General features: G+C 41.1%; 1 protein-coding gene across 1 annotated transcript in view; it reads left to right on the top strand.

The window, feature by feature from the left end:
• The first annotated feature begins 8874 nt into the window (after nt 1-8874).
• Nucleotides 8875-22049, top strand: part of KLHL13 (kelch like family member 13) — a 243967-nt gene continuing 230792 nt past the window's right edge. Inside the window, exon 1 of the mRNA XM_082263394.1 lies at nt 8875-9007. Coding sequence (XP_082119520.1) covers nt 8931-9007 — 77 coding nt within the window. The 5' untranslated portion in view covers nt 8875-8930. The remainder of the gene's footprint in view (nt 9008-22049) is intronic.

Here is a 22049-nt window from a genome sequence, read left to right as displayed (position 1 = left end):
GGGAAAGATTTTTGTCATTTTTGTTGTTTTTTTTTTTAACGAGTAATGGCGGCGATCTGCGATTTTTTTTTACGGGACTGCGACATTGGGGCGGACAGATCGGACCCTTGACTGACATTTTTGACACTTTTGCGGTTATCAGTGACATTACTGCAGTAATCAGTGCTATACATATGCACTGTTACTGTAAAAATGACACTGGCAGGGAAGGGGTTAACTGTATTGGAGAGGGAGGGGTTAAGTGTGTCCTAGGGGCGTGTTTCTAACTGTGATTGGACATGGCTACTAGTGTAAAAACAGAGATCAACGGTCCTACATAGTAGAACCGTCTGATCTCCATTTTTACACAGGGGAGAATGACAGGCGGCTTGTTTACATTAGCCGCCTGCCTTTCTCCCTTCCCGGCGAACGATCGCGAGTCACACGCACTGACTTGTTAGGGAACGAGCCAGGGCGGGCGCGCGCCTCAGCGGGCACGCGCTCGCCCGCTATTGGCTCACAAGCGAGTGACAGGCTAGTGACGTACCGGTACGTCACTTTGCCTGGCCGGGGCTGACCGCCGCAGTATATGTACTTGCAACGGTCGGCAAGTGGTTAAATAAATGTATACTATTTATCAGCATTGGTTAGATTTTAGAAACACTCCAGTATATAAAACGAATTTTAGGAAATAATGGTATAAATAGTTCTGGCAAAAATACAACATAAAGACTTCTTCCAATATTGTACATATATACAAAGTACTTTATTCATAATTTTTTTTTATTACTTGATTTTAAAATGTCTTCACACATGCTAATTGAAGTTCTGTGTCTGTTCTAGGTGCCTGGCCAACAGACCATAAAAACAAGTATTGAATAACCTATTTCCTTTTCCATTTGTTTATATCTCATTGTACTTTGAACCAATGTAAAGCTTTTTGCTATCTTGTTGTCCTGTCAACTTAATACTTGTTTCAAAACTAAGTGGAAACTAAAGAATTAAAAAAAAAAAAATAGACCAATGTCTTGTGACAGCTATTTGTTCTAAAGAATGAAAAAGAGGAAGCTGAAAATAGCACTGTCAATTTGCCAACTCATGATTTACATTCCTTATAATGTACAGGGATAGAGAAGTTAAAACCGTGTTAAAAATAATTTTGTGACATGTGGATGTTTTAGAGGGAAGAATGCGGATGAAATACCTTGTGTGGCAGAAACCTTGCACATTGCAGTTATTTTTAACTATTTGAATGATTGATCTCACAGGCCAACAATTGGCACAACTTGATATGAATAGGTCTTGATGCCAACATTTTTAAATTCCCCAAGAAGGCCAAGAAGCTTTGAGGAAGATAAGGATTTAGAAGTATGCTTCTTTGACTAGGCTATATTTGGACTTGGTACAGTTAGTTTAGACTTGAATTCTTAAATTCTGAAATGGTCAAATAACACTAAGCTAGCAACAATATTTTTTTAACTGTATTTTTTGTTTCTTTTGCAAAGAAAATGAACAGCAAGCAATGGGTTGGTACAGTCAGTGCCAAAAACAGCACCAACAACAGCATAATGACACAAACAGACAGACACCCATTCACTTACTCAAAAGGTCACTCTCATCCTCATTCCACTAAAGAAAAACAGCACCTACAAGCAAGGTAGCATGTCCGACTAAGATACAACATTAATTTTCTCCAGCCAATAGTCCCATATTTTACTCTACTCATTTGGACACTCATGCCTATTCAAGATAAGTTTGTGTTTGGTTGATGGGCAACTCATCTTTTGTGGACAAAAATTTATCAGATAAAAAAATATGACATACAATTGCTACACAAGCTATAATGTAATTTAATGTTATTAAAAGTTAGCTGTCCATTTCAATCTGCAGCAATTTTCTGTAAAATGAAATGCATTATGGCAAAATGGTGGTGTTCCGCACACCATTGGTGCATAGAAGACCTTTAAAAATGTCATTTTACGATTTTGTGATTGCATTTTTTTTCATGAAATCTGCACTAAGATAAAACTCAGATTTATCAGATGTATCATCTGCAACAGAAAATACATTTTTTTGGTGAGATACTCCCTAAAGGTCAATTACTTCTTAAGGGATACAGACACTGCACCTTTCCCCCTTCAGAATCAGTCCCTATTCAGAATTGGGTCAAGTTTTTTTTTTTTTTTTGCGTTTTGGATAGAATGGGGAAAGATTAGAACTCCTGTTGGATTAATGCTGCTATATGGTGCAGTGTTAGAGAGATTTACCTTCATTACTGGCTGATTCATTGATCCTGGTCACATTGGACTTTTCACACAGTCAAAGTAAGCAATCTAACCCTGGTGATTGTGCCACTTCTGAGTCCCTAAACCTTTTCATTGTACTAAAGCCCCAAGGAAGGGGGAAATCTATTGGCTCCCAAAGCACGTTGGTTGTTTGAAAAGATATATATAAGGTGGTGAACCCTAAACCTGCGCAAAGTGAGAAAATCGTGAGGAACAGATAAATCTTTTGCGGTGAAATATCAAAAAAACATAAATATTAACAAAGTGAAAAACAACACAAAACAATGGGGGAGTGATCCCAACTTGGAAGCAGCAATCAACACAAAAGATGTGAGAAATGGTAAAATAAATACTTATTGCTAAATATACGATTGCACTAAACCAATACCACTGTGTTATTCAATAAACAATAAATCAACAAAATGTGAAAAAATCATTAGTGCAAGAAATATCTGGTGATGGGTAAAAATAAATGAATCAGATATAAGTGTCCATAAATAGTCCATAAATAGCAGCAAAATCCGGATATTGAAAACTTGTTATATGGCACTATACACCTCCACCAGATCACCCAAGATATGCATGCGCTTACCAGAAGCTGTGGACCCCTTATGATAGGGGGTCAAACACGCGGATAAGATCATGAACACCAGGCATAAACGAAGGCACCTTTTCCCCGTAACCACTGTAGATCCCAATCTGTTGGAATGGGCTTCCAACCAGTAATACCAGGGAAAAACAAGAAGGGCCCGATGGTGAAGTACGTTAAAACATAATCGTTTATTGGGAAAAGGATGCACTTACAATTAGAAGGATGACATGAGGCTTAATAGCACATCAAAAATGGTTCCCTGGTGTACGGACGCCTTCTGCGTTCCACAAACGTGCCACCGAGAAGCCGGAAGTAAAGATGGCGTAGTCACAGGTCCTAGCGTTCCGACGCGTTTCGTAAGCACGCCGGCTTACGTCACATCAAAAATGGTTGATTTATTGTTTATTGAATAACACAGTTGTATTGGTTTAGTGCAATCGTATATTTAGAAATAAGTATTTATTTTACTACGTTGGTTGTTTGTTGTTCTTGGTCATTTACTGAAACAAAAAAAAATGCTAGACTCTTGGATTGTTCATTTAGCACTCTTTCTTCGTGCAACTATATTAAGAACACCTCCATCAGTGCTTAGATGCAGTACTATAAATGTTGTTAAATTTACACCTCTATCCCACTCTCCTTCTATCAGTATCCAAAATATTATTACTCAAATATCTCACTAAATATAAAGGATCCTAGAGGCAGGAAAATTGCACATTTTAGAAGATACACTGGAATGTGAATTTACAGTTAAATAAATGTATACTATATGGCAGCCTTGGTTAGATTTTAAGAAAACTCCAGTATAGAAAACACATTTTAGGAACTAATGGAATATATAGTTCAGGCCAAAATACAAGTAAAGACTTGTTTTGATATTGTCAGAATATAATTTAGTCACATACTTATTTTATTACTTGATCCTAAAACGACTTTACACCTGCTAATTTAACCACTTAAGGACAGGAAGGTTTTACCCCCATATGACCAGGCCATTTTTTACAATACAGCACTGCATTACTTTAACTGCCAACTGCTTGGTCATGCGGCGCTGTACCCAAATAAAATGAATGTCCTTTTTTTTTTTTTTTGTGCTATAAACAAAAAAAAAGCAACAATTCTGAAAAAAAAAACAATATACTGTATATATATATACACACACATATACCGGTATATTTTTTTTTTTTTGCTATAAAACATTCTCAATAGAAAAAAATCTAAAAAATCTAATTTTTTCAGCCATTTAGACCAATATGTATTCTGCCACATATTTTTGGTTAAATAGATGTATGTAATTTTTTTTTTTTTATTAGTGATGTCGGCGATCAGCAATTTTTAGCAGGACTGCGACATTGCGACAGACAGATCAGACACCTAACTGACACTTTTGAGGGGACCGGTGACATTACTACAGTAATCAGTGTTAAAATATGCACTGTTACTGTACTAATAACACTGACAGGGATAGGAGTTAACACCAGGGTGCTTTCTAACTGTATGAGGGATCGACTCACTGAATGAACACAGAGATCTGTGTTCCTAAATAGGAGGAACACAAGATTCCTGTGTCCATCTCTGACAGAAGAGAGGTCTGCCTTGTTTACATGGGCAGACCACCGCTCTGTCTCCATGGGTAGTGATCGCGTCCGCTGGACCTGCTAATTGGCTTCCCCTCTGCCCAATCGGCGTGTGTGCGTGCGCCTCAGGCGGCACATGCCTCCACTATCTATTACATGAAGCGACATACAGGTACGTTGTTTTGGGTAATAGAGCTCACCTGCCGCAGGAAAACTATGGCAGCTGGTCGGCAAGTGGTCAATTTCTTCTTCTGTTCTATGTGCCTGGCCAACACACCATAGAAACAAGTATTGGATAACCATGTTTCCTTTTCCATTTCTTTATATGTCATTGTTCTTTGAACCAATGTATTGCTATTTGCTATCTTATTGTCCTGTTAAGCTTATATTTGTTTCAAAACTAAGTGGAAACTAAAGAATTTTTAAAAAGTGGACCCTGATTATGTGACACCTTTTTGTTATAAAGAATGAAAAATCATTTTTGGTGAGATACTCCCTGAAGGTCAATTAATTCTTAAAAGATGCAGACACTGCAACTTTCTCCATTCAGAATCAGTCGCACAGGGCATGGCCAAACAAACCACTATTTCTTCAGACGCAGGTGGAAATCTCCAACAAAGTTTGGTAAAAACTTTGTTATATAGCCCCTCTGCATCAAAAATGGTCACCCAAATCTTGAGGGAACTCTGTGTCAATATTAGTCATAGGCTTTCCTGAATTGGCACCTGGAGCCCATAGAAGAGGACACATTGATCCTTGGTCCTGTGCCAGTCTCCCTCCAGTGCCAGTAGTAAACAGCAGTCAAGTTACCAATTGTTCATTGGACTTACTCATGCTCTTTGGGAGCTATTGCTCTGTTTCGTCAGAGGCAATATTCAAGGTCAGCTGCTTTTTCCTTTGCCATGGGGATGATCTAGTTCTCTAAATCACTTACTTTCTTTTCAACATGAAAGGTTCTTTTACACTTTTTTTTGCATGTCAGTGCACTGAATGTTAAATTCCAGTTTAACTTAATTTATTTTTCCTTTAAAGTGGTTCTAAATGCTCAAGGTTTTTTACCTTCATGCATTCTATGCATAAAGGTAACAAAAATCTTATGTATTCTGCTCCCCCAAAGCCCCCCTAATTTGAGCCCCATCTTGATCCAGCGATGTGCATAAGAGTCTCAGCTTTGAGGGGACTCTCCCTCCGCATTGGCAGAGACAGCAGTGGGAGCCATTGGCTCCCGCTGCTGGAAATTGCAACCAGTAAGCCAATGAGAAGAGAGAGGGACGGGCCGAGCTGTGTCTGAATGGACATGCAGAGCAGTGGCTCAGGAGCAAGCCTGCTTAGGTGCTCCCACAGCAAGCTGTTTGCTCTTGGGACACTCAGCAGTGGGGAGGAGCCAGGAGTGCTGACGGGGAACCGAAAAGAGGATTGCGGCTGCTCTGTGCAAAACCATTACACTGAGCAGGTAAGTATAACATGTTTGTTATTTAAACAAAAAAACTTTAACTTTAATATCACTTTAAATTGTTAATAACCTCACATCATTAAAAACTGTCAGTACATTCTGTATTACATGCTGTTCATACTAACTCAATCACTATGGTATTGTCTTCTGTATTCTGCAAAAAAACTGGTTGATTCTTATACACATTGTCCCTCCCTCCTTGTCTGTGTCCCCGCTGCAGCCTGAGATTGTGTACACCTGCCATTGCCACTTAACATGCTCGTTTCAGTTCCTTTCTAAGCTTTTAATTTCCTTCGTTTTTCTTATCTGTGTAGCCCACATGATTATGGAGTGACACATGTAGGCCTATACATAGGGATAAATTACAGCTCACTCTCTCAATTCTCCTCCATGAACACTAAACAGCAAAACACAATGGGGGAGGGATATTACATGTTAATTGATGGTGACATCACCCCTGTAATTCCAAGCACATACAAACAATAGACAAAAGCTGGGGGAGCATTAAACAGGCAGTGATTGGCAAATCCTCCCCCTAGAAAGACCACACCATGCTTTTACACAAAACTAATAAAGATTTGAGTTCAAATGCATATTTTTATGGCTATTTGAAACATGTATTTGATATTAACTATGTATTTTCCTTTTTTTGTATGTTGAAGCCTGCTTTATTGAACATGTGACCAGCAGCACAAGACTGCAAGCTCCTCCCACTGAAGTTTCCCTGCAAACAGGCTGGGAAAGAGCTGGGTCACATGACAGCTGTATATCCATTATGAAAAAAAGGTGCAGTGTCATCATCCATATACATAAAGAAAAGGGATAATGTCAATAAAAAAGTGTGTGTTTAGTAACACTTTAAGGAATGTTTGGGAGGCCTGTATAGCTTCTAAAACCTGTGCCAGTGTAGGCTCATCTCCTACCTCTGATTCTCCCAAATATGGTATCAGCTAGACAAGTGGCTGTTCCTCTGGATGTGGAGGTGAATTCTCTCTTTGGGCCTTCTCAAACAGCTTTGGGGTGGAGGGGAAGGAGAGGGTTGTGGGTGTGGCTGGAAACCATCTTTGTTGTATGGCCTTGCTCTTATGTGCAGGAGGTTGTTTCCTTTGTCAGCCTATTTACAGTATCTGGACTCCCTGATTGGGTAAAACAGTAGGGAGCCATAATATGCGATAGCTTCTTCTGTAGCAGGGCAAGATAGTCAGGATCACTAGTAGCTGACTGGAGCTCTGGAAGAACATAGTCACTTACATTCCAAGCATGTGGAATATATTTTGATAGGTATTTATGTATCCTGATGCATTAAACCATTTTTACTGATAGTACTCATATTGATAGCATGTATTTATCTTCCCGAGCCAATAGGTGGTGTTTTAAGCAACTTTTCAAATTTTTTACTACATCTTTGCTCCTTTTTGGTAAAAAAAAATGTACAGGTAGTTTTGGGAGCTCAATAGCACAAGCTGAAATTTAAAACAGTGACTGATCCTCCCCAATCTGGCCCTGTCTTTGCCCAATGTTCTAGTGAGAAAAAGTATGCCAGGAGGTAACTTCTGATGTGCTGTCTCTTTGCATAACCCCACAGTTTTCTAGGAATAATTTTTCTCCTCATGCGAGCTATATATTCCAAATTAATAAATTGAATCTCTGAATGCTCTAATAAGACACTAAAGAATCTCTGCCTCTCTAAAGGGCTACAACCTTTTAACATGGTGTTACTTTCCTCTTTGGGCATAGCAGCGAGTGTCACAGACATTTCTTAATGGTCAGAACTGCAACAGCAGACCTTGTGAATAGAGCATGTTTCCATTTGTTATCCTTTGAAAAAATGTGTTATTAGAACCGCTTACCAAATAAGAAAGATGATCATTATGAGGCCAAAAGGATGTTATAAATATCAAGTATCAATTAACATCAGAAATATACTGCAAGAAATCTAGGTCGAAGCAGAAAGGACCTGCAGACTCCATGGATGAAGTAAGTCACTTATGAACCACATTATTGCAGTGGATGAAAGGATTGAATAAAGATACCTGGAGGACTTGAAGATCCAAAATCAACTCCTACACATTTGTCTGGCAGATATACCACAGTTTGTGATGGAGTGCAATCCTTAGTCTGCTTGAGTTGAGGGATGAAAAGGACATCATCCTTAAAAAATTCCTGCACTCACTGGATTTGGTGGAATTTGTTCACCTGTACCCCATACATAGGGTTTTCATTGACTGGGGGATACGAAGTGGGATGAAAGAGATTGTAGTCTCAGACAAACACCAGTGGTGCTAGGCGCCGATCAGGGGTCTCATACTGTGTGTCTTCTGATTATATCACCGATTCACGAACAGGACCCTCTGGACATACCTAGGTTCTGTGTAAAGATGCGTTTTCTATACTCCCTTTCCTTGCTCTGACCCAGTGGACTCAGCCCCTGCGGAGCCTCCGCTGCTGTCCTTGATTGCCATGGGACAGTTGGCTGGGACTTGTAGTGCCACCTCTAAACAAGCGCTGCAAACTGACCCATGTTTGGAACCTCAGGAGCCTAGTATCCAGCCCTTTTGGGAAGGAGGACAAACAAAAGTTTTACCAGGACAATAAAAGTTGTACAGAGAGGATCTGCTCACAGTGAGGCAGAAAAGTTAAGTCATTTAACTCTACCCAAGGGACACAAGTCTACTACTCTTGTGTCCCTTGGGTACTCTGCCAAGGGACACAAGGGACACTTGTTGAAATTTGCGCACAATATCCCCCTAGCAGGCCACTTGGGAGTGACTAAGTCCAGGGCTTGAGTGATGCAGATTTTTTTTATGGCCAAACATGCTTACAGACATAGCCAGCTACTGTCTGTCCTGTGTTACCTTCCAGCCAGTTGGCAAGGCAGGAGACGTTCACAGAGCTTCACTACAACCTTTTCCTGTAATTGATGAGCCTTTTAACGAGGGTGGTGCTGGATATTTTTAGGGCACTAGCCATCCCCAGCAGTTCAGGCTGTAGGACTATCCTCCCTCAGGATTAACAATGCTGCTTATGCTTTGCTTGGAATCATTATGAGAGCCACGTATCATAGACCAAGATCATGGTACCAAGGACATATGGGTAGAAGGGAGGCAGAACAATACACAAGGTAATTAGACTTGTCCCTGTGTACATGATAACTTCTATAAACTGAAACTAATCTGCATGCAATCAGACTGGCTATAAACTGTCACGATGCAATCTCACACAGACTAGCACTGACAGACACTGAATGTATACTATATATACCATATTTATACTCAGGGTCAGATTTAAATCTCAGGAGCCTATAGGCAGAGAATTCTGAAGCGTGCCCCTGCCCCCCCCCCCCACACTAAGACCAACTTACATGTCTCTTCTGGGCTCCACTGGATGCTTTGCAATACATCCCTTCCCATCTTTGCTAGCTGGAAAAAGTGACAGGGTAACCCGGAAGTGACGGCATACACGTCGCTTTCCGGGTCACCAATAAGAAGGGGAGAAAAGCGGACATGTGTACGCTGTTCTCATCGCCTCCAACCACCCAAACCTGCCATGTTGGTCCCAGGCCTGCCGATGATCAGACAGAGCCCAGAATACATGGCGGGGGCAGGGGCAGGGGGTGTGTGCAGGAGGGGGCTACTGGGGGTGTGTGGAAGCAATTGGGTGGCAGCACAGCTGCCTGAATGCTTCCACCTGACAGGCAAGGGTCTGCCTGTGGGTTTTACACACAATCCCGGTGCTTGCAACATATGGACATGGCAGCAAAAGGGTTAAAAAAAAGAGAAAAAAAAAAACACTTATCCTGACGGGCACCCCTCTAGGAAGGGTGCCTGTAGGCACATACCTAATGTGCCAATTGGAAAATCCAGCCCTGCTTATACTATTTTTACACTTGGCCATTTTAAAAGAGACAAGGATAAATATAGTTACCTTTCTTGGGTCCAATTGCTGGAGTGAGTTTAAAATATGAGCATATATACAATATTTTAGATTTAGTCAAAAAGCTATAAGATATTTTTGGAAGAAGGGCTTTAAAATTGTTAGGATATGAATTTTAGAACAGAGAGAGAAATTTTATTTTAAAACAAGGAAGATGTTCCATTTTCTGATTTGGTTTTAATTACAGATTATAAAGGGGAAATGTAATGGTTTTCCTTCAGCATAAGTTGTTTTTTTAACTAAAAAAGCTTACATTTTAAAACGGTTATTCTACATCTGCTTTTTAAGATGTAAAAATAATGTTTATTTTACATATAAACATTTCAAATATATCTATGGTCAAAATTTTAAATCAAATATTTTTTTTTCACATTGAATTTCAATTATTTTTAGCCTACTGCTAATGTGAACAATCTTGAAACTTGAAAACGTATTTGTAAAGAATCCCACACATTTACGTCCTTGAATTCTGTGATATGTACTGTATTCAATATGTCTTGGGAATAGACACTGCCATGTCACAGATTCCTCAGAGCTTGCCTTCTGATTACAAAGGTGCTGAGAGGAGAAGTTTTGGCTACTTTTGGATAGAGTGAAGATGGATTAGAGCACCTGTCATGTTTGTATTGCTGTCTTTGCCCCTGTTAAGGAGAATAACCCTCTCTGTTTGTCCTGTTTACCATTATCATTGAAAGCGGTAAGTAAAAGAAAATCCCCAATTTTGAGTTGTCCCCAGAAAAGTAATGGAGGGTAAATCTTCCAATGGGAACACTAATTCTGGTGACCTGGGGATCCCCAAGGATTTCCCTTAATTTGCATGGATTTCCTCTCACTTCCTGTTTGGTTATGGGACAGGAAGTGAAGGTAAATCTCCAAAATCAGACAAAGATGGCAAAAAAAATCTGACAGGGGTTATAACTCTCCCTTGTTCTATTCGAGATGAAAAAAAAAAGTTTTGACCATAGCTCTACTTTAAGAATCACTGCATCCTGGCAGCAATGCACCATGGCATATCTAGTCCTGAGAAATGGAAAGTAAACTGAAGGAATGAGCAGAGGAGAAGCTGTATAGAATGGCCTTCTAAAAATGTTTAAAATTAGCTTTAACTGGATTATCAAAAATAACTATCATTAGTATTGCTGTTAAAATGCTGATGTTATACAATGCAAGTGCATGCTGTGATTATATATCTAAATAAATATATGGCAAAGGATTTCAAAAGCACTATGTGTTTTATGAAGAGGCAATGCAACACCTGAAGGCATTGGTGAGTGGATCAGACTCCTAATGACAGCTCCACTCTGCTTTGCATGGCCTAGAGGGGAGGGCTTGAAAAAGCAGAGGCGACCTCACAGGACAGTGACCCGCTTCGGCTTAGTCCTGCTCCCAGCTCAGTTAGTGCTACAGTAAAAATGAAAGAAAGTCATGTGACCCCCACTATGAACAAGCTGAAAAATGTATTTTCTACTTTTATTATTAAAGCCATTACCATGTAAAATAATGGCCCTATCATTTAGATGTTGGAGTCCTATCAGGATTTCGAATCACTTTCAATTAAAACATGGCTTGTGAAGCAACTGTATATGTTAGATTAATATTTTTTTTTGTTTGCTATATTCTTTTCATGAAAGTGGAATTACCTTTAACCACCTCCTGCCAGCGCTATAGGCAAAAGATGGCTACAGCATGGGCTCACATTGCTGGGAGGATGTCCATAGATCACGCTATCACGATTCCTGTGTGCCCCCTGCAGCACGCATCGGCACAGATCTTTGAATGCTATGTCCTTCAGACACAGCTGATCACAGATCTGAGTAAAGAGCCAATCACAGCAACTCTTTATCATGTGACCAGTTGTTTCCAATAACAGCTGATTACAGTGTAAACAGTATTTGCCGGTTATCAGCAGTCCTCTCCTTACGCTGACAGGGTGTGAGGTGAGGAGAGCCGATAACCAGCAAATCCACACAGGGGACATCTACACTGATAATCAGGGCACAGATCATCAGTGCAGCCCAACAGTGCCCATCAGTGCTGCCAATCAGTGCCCATCAGTGATGCCTGTCAGTGCCCATCAGTGATGCCTGTCAGTGGACATCAGTGATGCCTGTCAGTGCCGCCCAGCAGTGCCCATCAGAGCCGCCTATCAGTGCAGCTTCATCAGTGCTGCCAATTAGTGCCAATCAGTGCCCATCAGTGCTGCCAATCGGTGCCCATCAGTGATGCCTGACAGTGCCCATCAGTGATGCCAATCAATGCCCATCAGTGATGCCTGTCAGTGCCCATCAGTGATGCCTGTCAGTGCCGTGCCATCAGTGCCGCTGCATTAGTGCCCATCAGTGCAGCCTGATCAGCGCATATCAGTGAAGGAGAAAAACTACTCATTTACAAAATTTTATAACCAAAAAGTTTTTTTTTTAAATGTTTTTTTTTTTTCTTTTGTTTAGCAAAAAATAAATACCACCAAAAGAAAGATCTATCTGTCTCCAAGAAAATTATAAAAATGTTGTTTGGGTTCAGTGTTTCACGACCACGTAATTGTCATTCAACTTGCGACAGCGCTGAAATCTGAAAATTGGCCTTAGCAGGAAGGGGGTGAAAGTGTCCAGTAGGCAAGTGGTTAAAGACCTTAAGTATTGTGTATGGATAGAATAATGCTACATTTATAAGTACTGTACTATTTTGTTATTTAATAGCATCATTCCAGTTCTAATCCAATATGATTTATAGCTGCTCAACATATTTTTAATACCTACCTGAAGTAAATAGAGAAATATTCTATTCTGTGCTTTGTCCTGTGAAATAACACATTTGAAAACTGCAGTAATCGTAAAAAAAATCCATTATCGACTATGTGGACAGTACATATCGCCTCATTGCACCACACAAAAGATTCAGACTCACATTGTTGGTGCAGTAATGTGCAATATTGGCTCCAAACAAATAATGGTAATGTGCATTCATTTTATCGCATTTATGTGTTGCAAACATGTTAAAGTGAACATGCCATTACATATATGTTAAGTATATATATGATGATGGTAAGTTACACTTATAGATATGTATCACCTCACAAATCAATCACAGTCATACCTTCACAATGTCTTTATCTGCTTTTCTCTGATATTCTGGCTCAGGCACAACACAATTCTTTAAATCGCTGTGTCTGTGCAGCTCTTTGCTGTGTTCACACCATTCTTTTTATTTATTTTATACATAATATTTTAATCTGTTTGTTAAAGTTTTTTTTTTTTTGTAAAGGCCCACCAACAAAGATTTTCACATGTCATTTAGTTATATTTCCGATGATATTATACATTTCAGATGAGGATATGGATTATTAAAAATCTTTTCATGAATCACAACAACTGTAATTCTGAAGATACATTGATTATCTGATAGCAGGTGTTATTACAATATCATAAACAAATATGATTCAAAAGTTAGAGCATAGGAGAGGAGCAAAAGACCTGCATTTATGAATGGTCCACAGCATTCCCCCTTACATCAGAGCACCCCCTTAAATCGGGTTTCCTAGAGCACCCCTTCCATCAGTGTTCCCCTTCACATTAGAGTCCACAAAGCTCCCCATTACAGTGAAATTCTGCAGACTCTGAATGTAAAAATGAGGAGGGGAGCTCTGCGGACTGTGATGTAAGGAGGGCTCTTCAGACTCTGATGTAAGGGGGGCTCTGTTGCCTGTGATATAAGAAGGGCTCTGCAGGCTCTGATATATGGGGGCTCTCTGGACTCTCATGTAGGGGGTACTCTGGGAACCCTGATCAAAGGGGAATCCAAGGAACTATGAAGTATGTGGGGGCTCTGGTTACCAGAGACCCCCTAATATCAGAGTTCCACTTAACACCAAAATCTGCAGCGTTCCCACTTACATCAGAGTTCTCAGTGTTCCTCCTTAAATCAGAGTCCCCAGAGTTCTCTCTTACATCAGAGTCTGCAGAGTCCCCCCTTACAGTGTAGGGGAATTCTGCAAGTTCAGATGTAAAGGGGAGCTCTGTGAATTCAGATGTAAATGGGAAACTCTGCAAGTTCAGATGTAAAGGGGAGCTCTGCAGATTCAGATGTAAAGGGGAACACTGTGAAATCAGATGTAAAGGGGAACTCTGCAGATTCAGATGTAAAGGGGAACACTGCGAGTTCAGATGTAAAGGGGAGCTCTGCAGATTCAGATGTAAAGGGGAGCTCTGCAGATTCAGATGTAAAGGGGAGCTCTGCAGATTCAGATGTAAAGGGGAAACTCTGCAAGTTCAGATGTAAAGAGGAAACTCTGCAAGTTCAGATGTAAAGGGGAAATCTGCAGAATCAGATGTAAAGGGGAACACTGTGAGATCAGATGTAAAGGGGAACTCTGCAGATTCAGATGTAAAGGGGAACACTGCGAGTTCAGATGTAAAGGGGAACTCTGCAGATTCGGATGTAAAGGGGAACTCAACTCTGTGGATTGAGATGTAAAGGGGAACTCCATATACTCTGATGTAAGGGGGGACTTTAAATCCATATGATTAGAAATGTTATTTAATGACAAAATGTATAGTATATATTACCAAAAAAATTGCTGTGTGCTGCTAAAGTGTTTGGGTTTGGCGTGAAGAAAAGGTGGCAACCCTACCCAGTTCCGACTTTGAAAAAGGAGCGCGCGCTGGTTTCCCACCACAGTGCGCATGCTCGGAAATGCGTCAGTCATTACGCCGGAAGATCCTGTGGACGAGCATCACGGCCACCGTGCGGCCCAACCCTCCATCTCACTGCGGTTTCACTCTGCTGTCCAAGCCTCCATCTCACTGCTGTGACACCCCACACTTCCTGCTGGACAGGAAGAGGAAGAGAGGAGATGATTACAGACCCACAGTGATGACTCCAAGCCCCAGCCTCCACACGGACACCGGAAGGACCCATCTTGTCTGCTTATACTTACCTTGATGTAAGTTTTTATTACTTGTTTGCCATATTAAATCGCAGTCTTAACTCAGAGGCACCTGTTTTCTCTTTTGTTTGTTGCAAGCCAGCATGAAGGGGGCCGCTGCAGAACATGTGAAAAGGTCCTACTGCCCCAGAATCAGTGAGAAGGGCCCGGGCTCTGAGGGAAAGCCCTGGGACCAGAGGTCAGGGCTTCATGTTTTTGTGCAACGGGGCCCTGAAGGTTCTAGTTACACCTCTGCTTAGGATCATTACTATTTCTGTATTATTTAGTTTTACTGATGCCAGATAATACTGATATCGCTATACTTCAACTGCTGAGTAATTTCTCTATGGGATTAATAAATGAATCTGAATTGCTGTTACAGGGAAGATGAGTCTCTCATAAACAAACTGTACTGCCTGCCCCTCCTCTCCTCTTCTCCATTCACAGATCACTTTGTATTTTGTGAATGATTTACAAAATACAGTTTTATGGGCAAGGGAAGAGGAGGAGTAGACAAGTTACAGTGCAGCCTCTGTAAATCCTGTCGCAGCGCCAGAAGTATATTGATACATATGCAATTTGGCATCAGTGATACTCTAAATAATACACAAACAACAGCAGTCTCAGAGCTGGCATACACGTTATAGGACTTAAAAAAGAATTCCAGGTATGGCATTTTATATAGTTACTTTGGTCCAGCTTGGACCGATGTAACTATGCAAATACCATAGCTGTAGGATTCCACTAGAAGATGAAAATGACAGTAGTAGATACCACTACATGCTAAGAGGCTGGAAGCTAGTGAAGATTAAGAGACCTGGAAGCTAGTTAAAATCACTGGAGTAGCGATGTCTACTAGTGATTTTCAGCTTCTATAGGGATCCCACGGGTGTGGAATATGCAAAGATTGATCCTAGCTGGACCAATGTAGCTATGTAAAAAATGCCATACCTTGAATTCTTCCTTAACCACTTCTGTACCGGAAAATTTTCCCCCTTAAAGCGGAGTTCCGGGCACAGAAACATTTTTTCAATGAAAATACCCCCGGGACAGTCAGGGCTAGTACATTCCACAATGGCTAGCCTCTGATCTGTCCCGGTTCGCACTTACCTGCAAGAAGAAATACTCACATATAAAATTTCTTCTACAGCGTTGCCATCTCTGTTGTGGGCAGCTGAAGCCAGCGCGATCCTCTTCTGCGTCCTCTTCCGCGTCTTCTTCTCCTAGAATACGCCTTCACCGGCCCCTCTCGTCACTTCCGGTGCGGCGCCGCATTCCTACACAGCTTCTGGGTATGCCCAGAAGCTGTTTAGCAGGGAATGCGGCGTCGCACCGGAAGTGACGAGCGGGGCCGGTGCCGTCGCATTGATTCCTGGGAGCGATGACGTTCAGCTCCCGGGAATTATTGCAAACCGGAAGTGAGGGCGCGGGCTGCGGCCACAGAGGGAGGAAGTGGAAAATAGGTGAGTATTCTTTCTACAATTACAAGGTAAGTAAAAAAAAAATAATCCTAACTATCCAATTCCTTTTCAGATGAAGCAAAGCAAGCGGATGGCCACAAAATCGATTAGGTCGATTTTGTGCCCGGAACTCCGCTTTAATGACCAGGCCATATTTTGCGATTCGGCACTGCGTTACTTTAACGGACAATTGCGCAGTCATGCAATGCTATAACCAAATAGAGCTTTCTTTTGGTGGTATTTAATCATCTGTGCGATTTTTATTTTTTGCGCTATAAACAAAAAAACAGCAACAATTCTGAAAAAAAAAAAAAAAAATTCACATTATGCTATATAATATTCCCCCAAAAAAAAAAATTAAAAATCAAAATTTTATAACATTTTATGCCAATTTGTTTTCTGCGACATATTTTTGGTAAAAAAAATCGCAATAAGCGTATTTTGATTGGTTTGCGCAAAAGTTATCGCTTCCACTAACTACGGGAAAGATTTATGTCATTTTTATTGTTTTTCTTTTTTTTTTTTACTGGTAATGGCGGTGATCTGCGATTTTTTGTGGGACTGAGACATTGCGGTGGACAGATTGGACCCCTGACTGACATTTTTGGGGGGGACCAGTGACATTACTACAGTAATCAGTGCTAAACATATGCACTATTACTGTAATAATGACACTGGTAGGAAAGGGGTTAACACAGTAAGTGATCAAGGGGTTAAATGTGTAATTAGGGGCATGTTTTTAACTGTGGTGGGGGGGCGTGGCTTGTGAAATGATCACAGAGACCTGTGTTCCTATATAGCAGGATCACAGGAGCTCTGTGATCATTTCAGAGAGAAGAATGGTCAGCTGTGTTTACAACAGCTGCCCGTCCTTCTCTCTCAGCGGGGAGCGATCGCGGGTGTTAGGCGGCAATCAGAGCTGCCTGCCCCGTGCATCGGCATGCCTGCTGCCGAGTGGGCGCGGGAGCGCGCCACCGGCGGCGCGTGTTTGCCCCCTAGCTGCAGGCGCATGACCGACGTATACCTACGTCGGTTTGCGCAGGGGGGCTGTCTGCCGCAGTATAACTGCGGCGGGCGGTCGGGAAGTGGTTAATTATTTCCTACCTGGCACATTTTCAGAATTTGTTTTCTTTGGTGATCTCCTTAAAAGTAAACCATGCCTTTCCCCTTGTTATCTCTCCTCCCAATGTCAAAGTAACGTCTAGATAGCAGATGTGTAGCTGCCAAAAATATTCAATCACTCTTTAGCTCCATCCCTAATTTCCCCTTTGACTGCTTTTTTTTTTTTTTTTTCATCCACTGACTGACCTTGGTCAATGGAAACAAAAAAAATTGTTCCATCCAATCTGGAAAGGAGGGATTATTTTATTGTATCCAGACCAGTGGTGTATTTTGGTTTTGTGCTGCCCTAGGCTAGACTAAAATTGGGCGCCCCCCCCTCCTATTTAAATTTGCCCACCCCTTCCTGTTTAATGGATGCAACGCCCTCCAAAATTGAAGGAATACAAGTCCCAGCAAGAACCAGTGAGATCTCATGAGAGGGGGTGAGAGAGAGAGAGAGGGGGGTGAGAGAGAGAGAGGGGGTTAGAGAGAGAGCGGGCGAGAGAGAGAGATAGGGGGTGGGAGAGCCCCTAGCCCTGCCTGCAGTCCCTCCTATTCCCCCTGTCTGTGGGTAGGTTTGTGTGATGTACCTACCTCCTGCCCGTCCTCACCTTTTGGGCCCTTGGTCAGCCTGTTAATGTCCCAGCTGGGAGCGGAGAGGAGGTTTTAGAAGGAGTGCAGGCTCTGGGAGGCGCCAGGGATGCTGCACCCGCTGCTGTTTAGGACAGGGTAGCGCCGTGGCACTGGAGGTCTTCTTCCTCACAGGCTGCCAGCTTCCAGGGCCGGCCGGCTGCCCGTTTGCTGTGTAAAGACGCCGCAGCTCAGCAGCAGTAGCTGCTGTCAGCAGAGGATTGGTGGATTTTGCTTTGTTGCCCTGTACCCCACTGTCACTGGACCAGCAGGACTCTTTGGGCCCCACGAGCACTAGGTGTGGAGGAGGAGGAAGTTAAACTTTGAATCATGGCCAGGAAGTCACGGCCGTTAGGTCACTGGTTGCTAGATGCCAGCCGGGTTCTAGCAAACAGTTGTCAATAGACTCTCAGGTGGAGGTGGGGGCAGCTATTTTGCTGCCCCCCTGCAAAGTGCTGCCCTAGGCCTGGGCCTTGTTGGCCTAGGCCAAAATACAACACTGATCCAGACGACTGTGTACCTTTAAAGTCTGACTTCCAGTCTGTGTTTTCACAGTTGCTATCTAGAGATTGCTAGAGAGCTTTGATGTGAGAGAGGAGCAGTACCAGCTTAGAACTATGAACAGGTACTGTTAGATAAAATAGAAAAAGGACTAGAAAGGTTTATTAAACACTGCAAAATGTGTAAACTAATAATCCATAATGTAATGCAGATAGTTATGTTCTTGAACATATCAAAGTGTTTTGATGGATGATTGGAAATACTGTATGCTGTACAAAATGTTTTTGTAAAATGATTTGTATTCTGCAATCATTCTGTTAATGGCAACAAACATAATCATTTTCAAGAACAAGTTCAAAAGACAAGGAGCCTTCCGATGGGAGAAGAGGTTCTCAGAAGATATTGTAGAAGTAAGATATAGGTTATTTATAATTTAATACGTGTTGTACTTTCGAAAATGTGGAACAAATCTATATCTGACTACTAAGTCTGCTTTTTTAAAATGAAAAATAAATGCTTATCTTTGATAGAGAACAAAATGGTTTAGAATGTTGCATGGGTGAGATAAGAGATGTGTACTGTATCCATCATCTGTTTTTGTCTAAATATTTATGGGAGCAGGCAACTCAAGGCAAGCTGCCAATGCCATTTGGGGAACATTTTGATTTTGCTTGGAATAAACCTGTAATCAAATATTAATTTTAGGTTAAAAAACAGGCTTTTGGGAGTAGATATACAGTATTTTCTCCTTCCATACAGTATTTTTTGCAATACTTACCCTTTCTAAAGAAAACAAAACATTGTTGTCACTTTTGCTATATATTTTGCAGCCAGTAACTGGATAAATATCCTATTTGCAAATTTGTGTTGTCTATTTGCTGGCTTTAAATCTGTGACCTATGACGGTGTGTTGCAGTGCACTATAAAACTGCTTTTTGGCAGAAGGAATTATGGGATTGCATGGGAATACTAAACCATGTATAGGGGATTTTCAGGAAATAAAGGTTAATTATTATCACAGATTGAATGGCTGAACGGAAGCACGTCTCCAGCTTTTTTCCCCAGTGCCCTCACCTGGATTGGTTTGAAAAAAAAAACAAAAAAATTGAATGTTTAAGCTACTAGGAGGAGGAGAACATCAGTATTAGTATTTCTGCCATAATGAACTTTCATGCTCATATGTTTGTTTTTTATGTGAATCATTCATCATTTTGGTATATTGTACCTAGACCCAGTGGGGTTTAGGTACAACCCCTGGCAAAGCAAAAAGTATGGAATCACCAACCTGCAAAGCTGATCTGGTAACTGCAAGAGAAAGTTGGAGCCGGATTGATGAAGAATACTGTTTGTCGATAGTTAAATCCATGCCTCAGAAAATTCAAGCTGTTATAAAAGCAAGAGGTTAGTGCAACTAAATACTAGTGGTGTACTGTAGTTTTATTTATTTTTTTTTATTCATTATTCCATAATATTTTCCTCAGAATTCAGTGATTCCATATTTTTTTCCTCTGCCGGATCTACCAAATTAGTTGCAATTGACTACAGCTTTCTTTCTTTCTTTTTTCTTTTTTTAAGCGTTTCTTAAAGCCAGAAGGTTGGAATGTTACATGGAAATAGTTTTGAGGCATGTCTGTAATTAGTTTTTTTCTACACAATTAAAAAATTGAAAGAACATTTTCCAAGAGTGGGGATTCCATACTTTTTGCCAGAGGTTATACTCTTCTGTGCATAAATACAAGGGGAGACTGAAAGGTTTTAGGCCTGACCAAGAAGGGAATGACCTAGAACCATGAAGCATACATATTATTGCATATATTCACCCCAAAGTTCAACATATTCAGGTATTAGCCCTTCCCAAAAAAAATTATTATGTCTGGCCACTGAAATACTGGCTCTCTGCTATTTCCTCCAAATCATTTAAAAATATCAGGTCAGCTCAGTTTGCATATCGCAGTGCGATCTGTCAATTTGGACAGGAATCGGATCGCATGGGTGTGAACACCCTTGCGATCCGATTCTGGTGCGGACCAATAAAAGGGTCCTGCATGAGTTTGGTCCAAATGCAATGTGAATTCAGCCATACAATCTGTATGGTTGAATTTGCAATGCACAGACATTGCATGTGATTTGCACAGCAGGGTCTGGCATCGCCACAGTTTTTTAACAAAAAATTACTGTACGAATAAATAGATGCCCACAGTGCAGCTTTGGAGTGAGCCCATGCGAGTACCCCCACTCGTGGCTAACAAGGGACCCCAGAAGAGGAGGATGTGTGCAAAACCATTGCACAGAGCAGGTAAGTATAACATGTTTGTATTTAAAAGGAAACTTTAATAGCCCCTTAAAATTGTGGACAGGGCAGACAGCAAAGGATGAGAAGAACAGAAAGCCAAGGGCATCGAACAAGGAGGAGAACTAGGCAATGGAAGGCAGCAGGAGAAAAGCTAGGCAACAAATTGTAGACAATTATGTAGACTCAAATTGTGCCAAACTGAGCCAAAACTCAACTGAAACACCAACAGAAGTAGCAAATGTAGCAAAGAAGTAATCGTAGCTCTAATTTTCAATTTTTTTATGTTTCAATTGTTTCTTATTGGCTTAAAATACTTCTGAACTCAACAATGAACATCAACAAATGCATACTTTAAATAATTGGAAGGTATGATTACATAAATCCAGCAAGCATTACCAAACTTCACTGGTTCATTTTCATATTTAAAAAAAAAAAAAAAAAAAACATGTTAACAGAAAGAGTGGATTTTTAAGTGTTGAATTCTGCATTATCATAAAGTTTCTGTTTCTGCAGAAGAAAACTTCAAAGGAAATCCATGAGTGTGTGATGCAAACACTGTCACAAGTGCCCGCAGTGTGCCAACTTTCAGAATTTTGAGACTGTAGTTGCAGTAAGATCTGGGAGGCCTTCAACAGTGTCAACTCCTGAACTTGTGAACATGTTGATTATGTTTATGACTGATTTTGGCATACTGGCGAGTCTCGGCAAAAACAATAACTGAAATAATAGAGATATCTCTGGAACGCATTGGTTTTATAATGCATTATTAGTTGGGTATGCCCAAAAATATATATACAATTTCAGTGCTTATTGTAAAAAAAAAGTGGTTGTAAAGGCTTAAAGTTTTTTTTTTTTTACCTTAATGCATTCCCTGCATTGAGGTAAAAAACCTTTGAGGTGCAGCTCCCCACCAACACCAACTAAATACTTTCCTAAACCCAGTCTCGGTCCATTTCTGTGCCTGAGAACAGTGGCGCTGTTCTCTCTCTCTTTCCCTCCCTCCTCACTGGACTACGTGAGAGCGGGGGGGGGGGTACCTTTTCTCATCAACATTATATAGCAATCTTGTGGCTACTATCAGTGCCTGGTTAAAGCTTGTGGAAGGAGTTTTCATTCCCCCCTGACTTTCCTCTGAGGCTACAGGACCCCTGACCCTCTGTCTGGACAGTATCGATTGGCCCTGTGCTGAACACCTGCAATCTTTCAAGAAAAAAAACATCTCTAGCAATACACAACAAACTGAGCATGTGCAGCTTGCCCCTAAGGCTATCAGGAGATGGTTTGGGGACGGTGGAAGAAGGGGAGGATCAGAAAAGATAGAATC

The sequence above is a fragment of the Pelophylax lessonae genome, assembly GCF_965119305.1.
Source record: "Pelophylax lessonae genome assembly, chromosome: 7".
Classification (NCBI taxonomy): Eukaryota; Metazoa; Chordata; class Amphibia; order Anura; family Ranidae; genus Pelophylax; species Pelophylax lessonae.
This window is presented reverse-complemented; position numbering and strand designations above follow the sequence as displayed.